This window comes from Euprymna scolopes, chromosome 29 (genome assembly GCF_053919585.1).
Source record: "Euprymna scolopes isolate OS-2025 chromosome 29, ASM5391958v1, whole genome shotgun sequence".
In the NCBI taxonomy this organism is placed as follows: Eukaryota; Metazoa; Mollusca; class Cephalopoda; order Sepiida; family Sepiolidae; genus Euprymna; species Euprymna scolopes.
Genome location: NC_136510.1, coordinates 67,088,026 through 67,101,535, shown reverse-complemented (window position 1 = coordinate 67,101,535; position 13,510 = coordinate 67,088,026). Strand labels below are relative to the sequence as shown.

Sequence of the window (13,510 nt, the reverse complement as noted above, 5' to 3'; positions counted from 1 at the left end):
ATAACGACATCAAATAAAAGTCCTTAGAATTATAAGAAAAAAATTTATTTTAATTACTTGAAATAAGTGATGTGGAAGTGTTAGGTAAATTTATGGGTGTAAAAATTTCATTAATCAGAATTGAAAATGTTGACCTTTTAATTATTGATTTTATATTGTGTGATGATTTTTACAAAGGTTTTTACAAACAACATTTTTGTAAAAGACTTGTTTGTTTGATCCGGTTTAAAGACTATTTTGGAGGTAATTTTTTGCTAATTACATTAAATATCACAATTTTGTTATCACTTCATTGGATTCAAGTTAATTTGGTTAAGCAAACACACACATGCATAAAGAATTACTCGTCATCCAGTGGCTATTAATCTTACTCTTTATGTTCTTTTTAAATGTATAAGATACAGTTGACAGATCGATTTTTTTAAATATGTCATTTTAAGCAAAAACAATATTACATACTTAATTGTTGTCGAAAATAGTAATATATCCAAAAATTATAAACAATCGAGTAAAAATTTATTAATAGTTAAAGTAATTTTTATGAAAAATTGTGTAAAATTGTATTTTTCTTAGACATTATAAAGTTGACAGTAGGAGGCTAAACACTGTGCATAATTCCGAAAGAAATATTTTAGATTATTTGTGTCATGGCGCGACAATATTTGTTGTCTATAGTGGATTAGGCGTTTATTTTTATTTTTTTGTTTTTGTTTCTTTTAGGTTTTGTTTTGTTTTTTTTTACTAAAAAAACAATAGCATGTCTACTCGATGAATTTTCCTAATTTTTAGATGTATTACTATTTTCGACATGACAATTAAGTACGTAATATTGTTTTTGCTTGAAACAATATTTTTAAAAATCGATTTGTCGAATATATCTTAACAAGCACCAATATTTTTAATATAAATTTATTGTGATTTTAAAAACTAATAATTTTCATTTAAATTACCTTCATTGAAAATATTTTTTTTTTAAATAACTTTTATTATTGTTAATATCGACAAACTATTTCACATAAATAGGACAATAAAATTACAAATGAGTAACTCCAAATATTAATTTTATTATAAACAGTTTAAAAAAGTAGTGATACAAATATGTTTACATTTATTCATTTAGCATAAAAACAGTTTTTGGACTTTGTTTTGTGTTATTTTTATAATTATTGAACATTAAAATAGAACGTTGTCTTAACATCTATAAGTGAGTATTATAAACAGTTTAATCGCAATTATCATGGCGTTAATCACCAAACAGTCTCCTATTTTTGTGATTTTATTTGTTTTGTGCTGCCTTAGATCGTTGTGTAAAGATGTTTTGTTTTTGATAATGTTTTTTTTTTTTTTTTTTTTTTTTTTACCCAGGATATGTATGTAAACGCTGGTGGTGTGACGGTATCTTATTTTGAATGGTTGAAAAATCTGAACCATGTCAGCTATGGACGATTAACATTCAAATATGAAAAAGATTCAAACTACCATCTCCTTGGTAAATTTCTTTTCATAATACAAATATAGAAATTAGATCAAAGTAAAAAATAAATGAATAAAAGTTCTTATCATTAAGCTTAAAATCAAATTGTATGACAAATAATTTGAAAGTAGGAATGCTTTCATTTTAAAGATTAATTTTCTCTTAATTTTTCTTTGAACATGTCTTTGGATTGCTTGTTGATCACTTATTTTCAAGTGGAAGAAAAATACTTTAAAAATGATGAGTTGATAATGAAATGATAATCTCATATGCAAACTCACTGATTAAAGCAATGATCTTTTTAAAAAGAATTTTTAAAAACAAAAAAATGATGTATAATAATTCAGTATTGACTTTTGTTTTTCAGAGAGTGTACAGAATTCCCTGGAAAGCAAATTTGGCAAAAATGGAGGCAAAATTCCTATTGTACCATCCTCTGCTTTTGAAGCAAGAATCGCTGTATGTATTTTTTTCTCTTGCAGTTTTTGTCTTTAAACTGAAAATTAATTTCTTGATTCAACAATTTCACACATACAACTAAGCAATAACAAATATTTTGAACAACTCTCATCCCTCTCCCCCCTTTTTTCTTAAGACACCAAAAGTAAATAACTTATTTATCAGAATACTAGAACTGCTGATAAGATTTATAATATGTATGGTTTAAAATATAAAAGGGGATTAAATGTTACCTACCGTAACAATGGAGAAGAAAATAATAGGTTACCAGATTTGAAATGTGCAAACTGTTTTGCACATTGGGCACTCAATTTTTAGTAGAAAAAAAGAGCTTGTGTTTATAGTTGGATTTTTTTTTTTTTTTTAGACGTAGCATTCATTTGCATTTAAGAAGAACTACATGGGTGGTTACATTTTTGACAGCTGAGAGAGAACATTGAAGTTGAGATTTGTTCTTGTTCATTGTGGTATTGTTAAAGAGGAGTTTAATTAACTTTATGGGATTACAATATAATAAACATTAGCAGGTTTACTGGTGTTGCCCATAATAGGGGGAGGGGGAGTAGCAACGTGTCATGAAATACAGCAGGATCCAAAGAAATGTGTTTTGTCTAACACAATACTGAAAGATAATTATTGTTGAAGCCCAAAACAATTTTTAAATAAAATGAACTAAAGAATAAAGTTTGTTATTTTATTTTTTTTATTTTTTATTTTTGAAAAAGGAAATTAATTTTACTATTAGACCTGCAAAATTATAATCATATCCCAAAAATAGTGTAAAATTTAGTTTAAATTTTACAAAATGTGCTCAGTTTGCTATACATTGTAAAATAGTCCTTCATTAATACAAAACTTTTAAGTACCTTGCGAATATATTTTCATTCAATATGACTTCCTTTTATCCCCTGCTCCCTCCTTTTGAAGCAAAATATTAATTTAAAACAGAATTAAAAAAAAAATAGAATTAGAGTAAAAGAATAATTGTGTTTCTGTTGTAACAAAAATTCTTAATCTTTATTTCAATCTTGGGAACCTATACAAAGTTTCAAACTGAACTTTTTATCTAGTCTAAAAGAGTAAATTGTTCTTGTTCTGTCAGCCATGAGTAACTAGACATGTTAATTATGTTATTCTTACTTATTGCTTGCAGTAAGGATTGAACCGTACACTTCGAGAAAACTAATAATTAACACTTTTAACATGATATCCTCGTTGCTTATCTGGAGGATCAATTATAAGCGGCCTTCTTTTCAGTTTCATTTATTGAATATTGCCTTTTCATCCAGTGAAAGAATCGCTGAGATTCCATCTTACAAAAATAAACATGTTTTTTATTACATCCTTAAAATCATTGATCTGTGTTGAAGTTAAAGCTGACTGAGAGCATAAATTTCAATGTCTGGATTGGGTCAACAAGTTAAAATTGATTCCATTTAGAAGGATTTTTTCTTCATCTGAAAACTAATGCACCCTATCAATTGACTTTTTTTTTGGTTTTGGTTTTGGGGGGGGGTTATCTCCTATTTTAAAGGTTAATTTTATTTTTTTATTTGTAGCTGCAATAATTTTATATCTTGAATTTTTTTTATTGTTCTTGATGGATTGTATTCCTTTTAAAGTTTTTTTTTTTTAATTTTTGTTATAAAGTTCTCATCTTGTTTTGCAGGGTGCCTCTGAAAAGGACATTGTACATTCAGGTTTGGAGTACACTATGGAGAGATCAGCAAGAGTAAGTATAACAAAAACAATAATTTCTATTTCTTTGGAATTCTAAATGCCAGACAATATAATGCCAAAATAACAGAAAATTTCAGAGGGGAGAAAACTTTTTAAAGCAATGTCTTTTATATACACTAGTGGACCTATGTTCAGTATTTCTCAGGAAAATTGAGTAAACTAAGAATTACAATTACCATGAGTAAATTGACCAGAAAGGGCAAAAAAGAAATTTTTTTTTCACCCAAAATGCTAACTATTTCTGCACAATATAGAAAATATTCATTCACTGAATTTTTAGTTTAGTAGTATATAGATGTGAGATGACAGAAATAAACAACCACTATTAGCATTCTTTGACATTCACACCAGCAAGCCACTTTTCTTTTCATTGTCTGTCTTGTGTTCTTCGCACATCTATTGATATACGCAGCACACTGGGTTTCACCTTAAATGAATCCAGAAGCAGACGCCACACATAAATGACACAGATTATGCAGACAATATTGGTGTTTGCGAATAACACTGTTGATGCGTAAACGCTGTTACGTGAGCTAAACAAGTCTGCAAATGACATTTGTCTTTACGTTAATGCGGATAAGACAAAGTTTATAACTTTATGCTGACCATCTTGTAACCATTACCGACTCTCTGAAGGAACTTCTTGTGAACCTTGCCATGTGAAAAAAAAAGATTGAATCCAAAGATTTGCATGTTAACATGAAAAGGATGAAAGTTCTTCACTGTAGTAGTTTTAAATAAAAAATTCAAATTTTATGAATAACACAAGAGCAACCATTTTGTCCATTATTTTGAAAACAATCCAAAAAAAATTGCCTACGAATTCCTATTAATCACTTAAAAATGATTTTCTTCATAAAAAAAAAATATTTGATCAATTTACATAATTTTTGGAATATGATATTTTTGTTTAGTGACAGGTATCATCAGACAGATTTTTGTTTATTTTTGTTTTTAATATGAGGGAAATCAGTTTTAAAAATCAATATCTTAATGAGCCATGCTATTCATTCTTTAACCATGATTTTCCTGTTTATATAAATTCAATTTGCGTATTGAAATATAGCAGATAGATTATTTCTTGATTGAACTTTTAAAATAAAATCATCTGAAGCGGCAAAGAAAACATTGAGTTTTGATTACAGAAAAACTCAACGTCAATTATAAGAAGATATCATTGATGAGAACAAGAGTTCAAAGAAAAACTATAAAAACATTTAATTTTTTGGAATTAATAGATATTGAAAAAAGGAAAGAAGTAAAAATATACTCCTCCTACAATCAACTCAGTTCACTAATTCCTCTTTTTCTCTTCACAAATAAATTTCTACTTCATCTTTGTAAAAATAAACCGGCATAAGATGTCAGATATGGTTTGGATTTCTCATATTTTTCTTTGTGATTACTTGTTGGACCATATTTTGTTATATTGATGAAAGTGCATGAATAAAATTGATTTAGATTGTAGAAGTTTGTCTTTTTAACCAAAACTTACCAACCTGTTTTTCTTTATATCCAACACAGTCAGAAGGATGAATATATATGCAGCAACCCTTTCTTTTATGTAACAAACTTCTTACCTTTCTACAATACTTTTTATTTATTTATTAGTTTAAATAACATGCTACAACAAAAAGCAGATTGGCTAGTCAGAAGCAAATATCTATCTCTTAGATGTTTTGTTATATTAATCTAAATTGAAAAATTTGACAAGATAATTTTGTATCTCAGATGTATAATTTATATTAATTTTTTGTAATAATTTGTTTGCCAATATTTTGTATTTCTTTTAAAAAATTGACTTTTGTTTCTTTTTCAGAACATAATGCGTGCAGCCAAGCAGTATAACTTGGGACTGGATTTGAGGACAGCCGCTTACATTACTTCAATGGAGAAAATCTTTAAAGTCTATGATGATGCTGGCTTGACATTTGTATAAGACTATAATTTTATGAACTTAATGAAACGTATACATGACAAATAAAGCAATATCTATTTGTTATATTTTTAAAAAGTGGATCTTTTTTGATGTGGATATCCACTGTGTGCATACACATTTTAAAGGGTTCTCTCAAACCCTGCCAACTGATGTGTTTGGCTGTATATATCCCGTAGAAATCTTTCGTCTGTAGCTATATTATTTGGTAACCAGGAGAAGTTACTTTTTCTTTTGATTCCCCACAGATCTCTACATCTATATGTAATCTTAAAATAATTTTATTTTGATTTGTAATAATATTCCCCACATTAACATGAGAACAGATGATGAAACCCTGATAATAATTTATATTCCATTTTGTAATCACAACTTCACTCTTTAAGTGGACCTTGAGAATAAGTATAGGTTTTTTTATGTGGGATTTAGTGAAATCACTTTAAAGTTTGAATGAGCAGCCATTTTGATTTTTTTTTTTTTTTTTTTTTTTTTTCGTTTTAATCTTTCACCTTCGTTTCATCATTTTTTTTTTTTTTTTTTTTTTTGTCTAGAACAAAAATCTTTTTTCCAGTGCCTTTTTATAATTTTTTTAAAACTTTGGGGTCCAGTGGCAAAATTTTCATGACACTTTAAAAAATATTATCATAAGTTTTATCCCCACTACCTTACACACCCATTTTTGTGCAACTTCAAACAAAATGCTTCAGGTTTCAAATGTCCTTCTTGTGCAAAAAAGAAAAAAAAGTTGGTATCAACATAAATAATAAAATGACTTGAGCTAAGCTTTAACAATTAAAATCAAAAATTACTTTGGACCTTATATTTTTTTTTTTTTTTTTTTACCTAATATATTTCAGGGAGATAACTATTTTTTTCTTGAGGTCTGATTTTGTTACCACTTAAAGTAACTGAAAGAAGGACTTATTTGATGAGTTATCGTTCTTGAACGTTGAAATTCATTTACATATTCTGACTATATACTCATTCTAAAACAAAATGAAAATATCTCAAATTTCATTCACTTAATCTTTGATTTTGTGCTGGAGACATTGTTTTTTAAAATCTTTCATGATTACGTTTAGTAATCGTTAATCCTCCTAAGATTAATCTGCCTTTTTGAGGTTTGAGTTTTTCTGATTAAATTAAAGAGATTTTGTTTTAGACAGGAATATAGTTGGAATTTTTTTGGATTATTTTGCAAATTCTATAGAAAATTATAAAAATGTTTTTTGTTAATATGATTTTCTATCGAATTTTTGTCTTGAAATTCTGACATTTTGTTTTGCATTAAAACGTTTCTAAAAATATTGTACTTAAAGAGACTGCTTTCAGATTTCGTTTTAAAAAAGAATATATCAACAGTGAATTTTAAAAGGGTGTAAATTTTATAACCCCTATCCTCACCCATACTCTTTAGTTTCTTTTTTCAGTTTATTTCCATAATTTAAATATTACCAGCAAGATTACATAGTATGGAAGAAAATACTTTATCTTTAAGAGGTTTTCTTGATTGTTAATACAATTAAGAGTTCTCCATTGAAAGTTTTGTTTAAAATGCTTTTAGAAGCATTTGTGTTATATGTTAAATTTGTAGAAAAAGAAAAAGGGTTAGGCTGTCACTATATACATATATATATGTTTTTAAGTTATTACATAAAAAGTTTAATATCTCACTTTCTATTTTACTATTTGAATTTGTAAATCTTCACTGTAATTGGGAAATAGAGAATAGTAAACTTTATTATTGAGAAAACTAATTTTATAACCGGTTTGAAAGTCAGCCGAACTTCTCAAGCGCGAGTTTTGTTTATTCTTTTTGTTTTATGAAACCATGTTTGAACATATGTAACTGAGTGTTTGGTGCTAGTGTTTTTCTTTTAAGCTTTTTTCATAGATATATACAATTTATAAGTACATTAAAGAAAAAAACACTCACCTACTCTCATCGTTTTTACATCTGCCACCACATGTAGACATTGTTAGGAAATATTGCACATGTAATGTTTGCGCTGTTTAAAAAGTTAATTTTTATGTTATTAAATACAAAAAGTGCAATAATCATTTTTAATTTACTTGAACTGCAGTAAATGCAGTTTTTTTGTGGAAAAACATTTGTTGTATTTTCTGTTCTATAATTAAATTTGACAAAAATTGTCTTCGATTACTACTTTTCATTTGATTCCTGCTCAGCACAGTCAATTCTATTGTTTTGTTTTGACAAAGTTTTCTAATGCTTGTTTTATTAATAAACAATGGTGTACAAGAATAAGTTTAACCGTAGAGTTTTATAAGTAACATCTATTTTTATTCACTAGATTTTTTTTTTATATATATAATCACCTGCACAAAATCAAAAAGGTTTTTTGTGGCTACAGTGAATCTATCTCCAATAGTTAACTATTGTAATATTGGATCGGATTTGGAGGCCTTATGTCAGATGCTTCCTTAAGAAATTTTTCTTTCTTTTATTCACCCCCCCCCCCTCTTTTTTTTTCTTTTTTTAAACTGTTGTCTTCAAATTCTGAGACTTTTTGTCTCCGCTAAGAATCATGACCAAAAGTCAAATTAACAATGTTTTTATACTCTGATGATAATATCAAGTAGCTTCTTTTTTTTCTTCTGTAATAAGATGAAACAAGATGCTTGCTTATTTGTAAACTCTTTTAAGACTCTAAAAGACAACAAAGAAAAATTCTTAAAATTTTGTCCACATTACCATCTCTTTACCAGCATCCAACATGGACGCCACTGACCTGACACTAATCATAACTCTTTTCTAAATAAATATTTATCAAAATAAAATCAAAATAGCTACATACCTTATACAGGCTTTTTGAGTTATTTATTAATATTTTCTTGTTAGTATATGAATTTTGCAAAAATAAATGTATTCTATGCAGGACTCTGTAGTCAACAACTGAAACTGCAATAAATTGTTTGGTACTTCATACTTCAACCCTTATTTCTTCTGACTCTTGACTAATGAATGAATGGTTTTCCGTTAGCAATAATAATATTTTATCTCTATCTATATATAAAATTAGAAATGTTTACATATTTGTATGTACAGAATTCCCTCATGTAATTAACTGATTATGAATTTTCGAACATAGCTACTAGTTATAATAAGGGTATTTAGTCTTATGCAAATAAGGCAAAGAGGAGATGGCAGCCCTTCCGTAGTAATTCAGATACCTTTTAATGAAATTTTATTAATATATATATATACTAGCGGGGGTACCCGGCGTTGCCCGAGTGTTTGTTTCCGGGACGGGGGGGGGGGGAGTTTTAAAAAATGTTATGGTAGGTAAGTAGGAAGGATCAAACCCGGAGTCATGAGTAAAAGTTGGAAAATAAAGTGTGTGAAAAAAAAACAAAAAAAACATCTGCAACGTTAACAGTTCGGCCACCAAGAAAAGTCCATTCCAGTTGTTTAGGAAAAAAAAAAAAAAAAAAAAACGACTACGGTAGGTCGGCGCGAACGTGAAAATATAATGTGAATTGTCCAGCACGCTAACCACTACGCCACAGAGCACTGCAGCTTAGTTTAGTGATTTTAAATAACTTCACATGAAAGAACTACGAAGCCAAACCGGTGTTCTCTTCTCAACTGTTCCTTGTGAACGATCCCCAAACGGTGTTAAGTGGTGGCAGGGGGAGGAGGAATTTATTAGAGAGAAAATATTTTACCACTTCCATTGATCTTAACCGATTTTGGCCGTGACTTCTCAGCAGAAAAAGTATAGAAATCTAAGATTATCGAGGAATTTGAGAAATAATAAGCCTATAACACACCTCAGATATTGTTTTGCCGTTTATGCATATTATATTTGCATGAAATATCTTGATTTTTAATCCTATTAAGGTCAAAATCCGACGGGAAAAAATGAGTTCATTTTATTTATATAGAGAAGATATATATATATATATATATATATATATATATATATATATGGACATCAATTAATAAATATTTCCAAATTTTCAGTTTCTTTAGAGATTTTTAAAATTGTTTTTAGCAGCATAATGAGTCTAATCTCCCATTTTGAATATTCAAATTTGCATTGAATTTAATCCATAGTCATTAGGCATCAATAAAAATAGATTTTCTGAATTTCACTTTCTTAAGGTTTCTTAAGCTTGAACCTTAAATTTTAGATTTTCTAGAATCAGAATCATATGACTTTTGATCAAAATTGGAATAAGGATTCCAGACATGAATATCATATCTTGATGTTAAAATTTTTGTTAGGGGGCATAAAAATGATGCAAAACTGTTCAGTTTGAAGAATTTATTTTGCTCGTCCTAGGTGGAGATTGACTTTCATAACTTCTTGTGTGTATATGTTTAATTCTATGTTATTTTGAATTTAAAGGGGATGAGAAATTTTCTTTTGACCCAGAAATTAATGTTTGTTTTGAATTAATGTAATCTGTAGATTCAATTGTTTTATGATGGACACAAGGCTTTGAAATTTGTATCCCCAATGGCTTTGATTCAAACTTTTGAAATTTTGACAGGTTCAATTCTGACTTTAGAACAATTAATTTTTGGGGACTCTTGCATTCTTTTTGCATAATCTTTTCAAAGTTATTTGATGATCTGTGATATTACAAATATAAGGAAACGTTGGAGCCACATTTCATGGAAAAAGATCTGGACTAAAAAATTATAAAATTTTAAAACCAACACTTTTAGAACACAGACCTCCATTCAATAAGTCAATTTTAAAATCTTTTTGTTCAAATTTAAATTATTTTGTGGATAAAACCATCTGCTGTAGGGAGATTTCCTCAGTCCTGATCAAAAAAACCTTCCTAGAGCTAGAGACTTGAATAAAATATCTGTTTTGCAAACCTATAATTTTTGACAATGTTGTCAGCTTAAAAAGGGTTGATATGCCATAGACATATGTTGAAATTCAGATGGTTGAAAAAAAAAAAAAAAACAGACAGGGAAAGAAAGAAAAATTGTAACTGTGTCAAATGCTAATAAGGGTCATAAAAAGGATTGATAGAGAATTTTTTCAAAGAAAATTTTTTAATTATTTGGGGGTAATAAATGGGAAATGATTTGATAATGAAAGGATTCAAGTCTCCAAGGATTTGTAAAATAAAAATTGACTGATGTTTTGATAAAAAAGTAATGGCCCTTTATTCAGTTGCATTAAACATCTTCCAATTAAGGTAGTCCTATCATGACAGCAGGGGAAGATTTGGCTTTTTTTAATTTATTGTCATATTCAGAATATTAGGATTTTGACCAATATCTGAAACAAGACACTGATGACCGAGTTTCCTGAAATATGTAAAGTGGTGAATTGCTTGTCATTGATAATTAAATTGTCTGCCAAAGGATCTTTGCCTGTGATTGAAGTTGACAAATTAAACAAAGGAAGATTATGTTAAATGCAAATTAAGGAAATGCATTTGTGATTTTAGGGGAGGAAGAATCTCCCATTCATGGTAGCAGGGAGATGAAAAATCGATGGAGAAGAAAAGAAAGGCATGAACCTAAGTCTTGATCCATGGTCTGATAATGTATTCTCTCGAGTTAGGAATTGTAGAATACTACTGATAATGTATTATTATGAATTAGGGTCTATTGAGAATCAAAGGGGGAGTTATACCCCTTTGATTCTTAATATAAGTCGGTGCATAAGTAAACTTCAGTGAGTCTGCTCTACACACTCGCTGACTCCATGCTGTTAATAGACTCTACCTTCGGTCTTATGGTTGACATGGCTAAATTAAAAAAGTCAGCCAGACACAAATATTAAGAGGTTAAGTCAGAAACTTGCAAAGAATCGGTGTACAATCTTTCAATGACTAAATATTGTTACTTTATCCCAAAAGTTGTTTAATTGTTATTCTTTCTTTTTTGGCTTGAAATGACCTGTGATACCGACTTTGGTGACCCGTGCGACACAATTTACTCTTCAATCTTTTCATAATGTGGAGGAAGTAGTAATTCATTCGACAGAAACTTTCAATAACCAGGGCCTTTGCCAAAATGACCGCCAGATACAAAGTGACCAACGGATGTCACTCACTGGAGGACGTTGTTATAGAGAGAAGGGGTACTAATTGCTTAAAGAGTATGAGGCCCTCCCTACCACCCAGCTTTTTATTCCTTTATCAGGTGCCAAAATTTATTCACAGGGACATATCAAGGCACCTAGTTCTTGTGCTTGTTTCTTTATTAAAACAATAAATGCCATCTCATTCAACTCTATTTATCTAAATGGTCAACTTGAGTAGAATTTCATTTCACTCAGTTTTACATGACTAGTTTTGGTCACTCTTGTTTTTACAGGTTTGAGAATTTCTGTTTACTGTTTCTGACTGGTAGTACAGAAGCCCTAACTCTTAGGTAGCACTAAGAGCAGCTTCTCTATTAACTTTATTATATTGGAATGACTGCAGTGCCATATGGTACACAGAAAAGGACATTGTACTTATCTTGGGTTGACTTTCCAAAAAGTCACGACCTTATAGATGAAGACTCTTTACTTGTGTGAGCTTACTAGCATCAAACAAACCCACTCTATCCAAAAACATAACAAAATGATGTTTCAAACCAAAAATAATTTTAACCCAGATGCCTACTTAAAAGCAACCAATTTGCCTCCTTGATGCTCACATTTACAAATATCTGAAGGTTTTGAATTAACTTTGATTATGATAGAATCATTTCTTTTCGTAAACTACTCTGGATATCTTAGCAGTAAGTGAAATTAATCAACACTCTCTAATCTCCTCTAATCGCTTTGACATGACTGGATACATCCCACTCTGCTGTAAGGACTCTGTATATATTTCCCTTGACTAGTGAACATAAGTTTAAATTTTTAAACCAATTTGTGGCTACTGTATTGCCATTTTATGAATGAAGGATGGACCATGTAGTAACTTTTGGTGGGTCCGCTCAATGCCATATTAGTGGGAACTGTTATGGTTTCTTGGTCCTAAATAAAATCTTTACTCATTCTCTCTCTCTCTCTCTCTCTCTCTCTCTATCTCTCTTTGCCCTGCTCTAAACAATTCTGTTGACCTAATCCACAAATTCTTCAAAGTCAACATGAAAAGTTTCAACAAACTACACAGAAGTAAACCCAGAACTCTAACTTCCAATGTAGATCCCTTACTGATCCTTAGATGATTTCATAAAGAGTTCTCAAACTTAACAAAAACTATCATTTGCTTCAGACAATAATTTAAGAAAAGAAAATTCTTTCGTAAAGATGAATTGTAAAACTGAATAGAAAAAAAAAAAAAAAAAAAAAAATTATGAGACTTATCACATTTAAGTTATCACTCATAGGAACAGGAAATTATTAACAAATAAAATGTTTCTGTCTCGTAAATTTAGTTGTCTGTGGTAGAACTCAAATATTCGGATTGTAAAAAGAAAAAAAATGTTCAGGAAGTTGGCTGGTATTGCCAGGGCTGTAAATATTTTCTTGATCCTTTTCTTGGAAGGTCAGTATATACATAAAAAAACAACTATTTTAACTTGAAAATAGCTTCATGTAATTGAGGTTCAATATTAGTTAATTAGTTCTTTTTGGATCAATTCTTACTTCCACCCACCACAGAGATTTAATTGATAATCTAGTTATGCTAAAATTCTAGCAACAATTGTATCCAACTTGAAACCTTTCTTATGTCATGTAGTTCAGCCAATTGATTAGTTTTCCAAAACCATCACCATACAACCCATTCCATCTATTAGTTTTGTGCAAAAATTTTTTTTTTTTGTTTTACATGAAGTTGAATGTCAAAAAATGACATTATTTTTACACCAACTTAATAGAAAGCCACGAAAGAAGAGGCAATATTTATTAATAAACACCTGATTTAGACACAACACACATTGCCTAACAAAATCTGGATAAAGT

General features: G+C 29.2%; 1 protein-coding gene across 1 annotated transcript in view; it reads left to right on the top strand.

The window, feature by feature from the left end:
• The window catches only part of LOC145252684 (glutamate dehydrogenase, mitochondrial-like), a 53,971-nt gene extending 48,284 nt beyond the window's left edge, over nt 1–5,687 (top strand). Inside the window, exons 9-12 of the mRNA XM_080112506.1 lie at nt 1,366–1,489; nt 1,842–1,933; nt 3,603–3,665; nt 5,493–5,687. Of these exons, the coding sequence (XP_079968632.1) occupies nt 1,366–1,489; nt 1,842–1,933; nt 3,603–3,665; nt 5,493–5,612 (399 nt within the window). The 3' untranslated portion in view covers nt 5,613–5,687. The remainder of the gene's footprint in view (nt 1–1,365; nt 1,490–1,841; nt 1,934–3,602; nt 3,666–5,492) is intronic.
• Nucleotides 5,688–13,510: the final 7,823 nt, after the last annotated feature.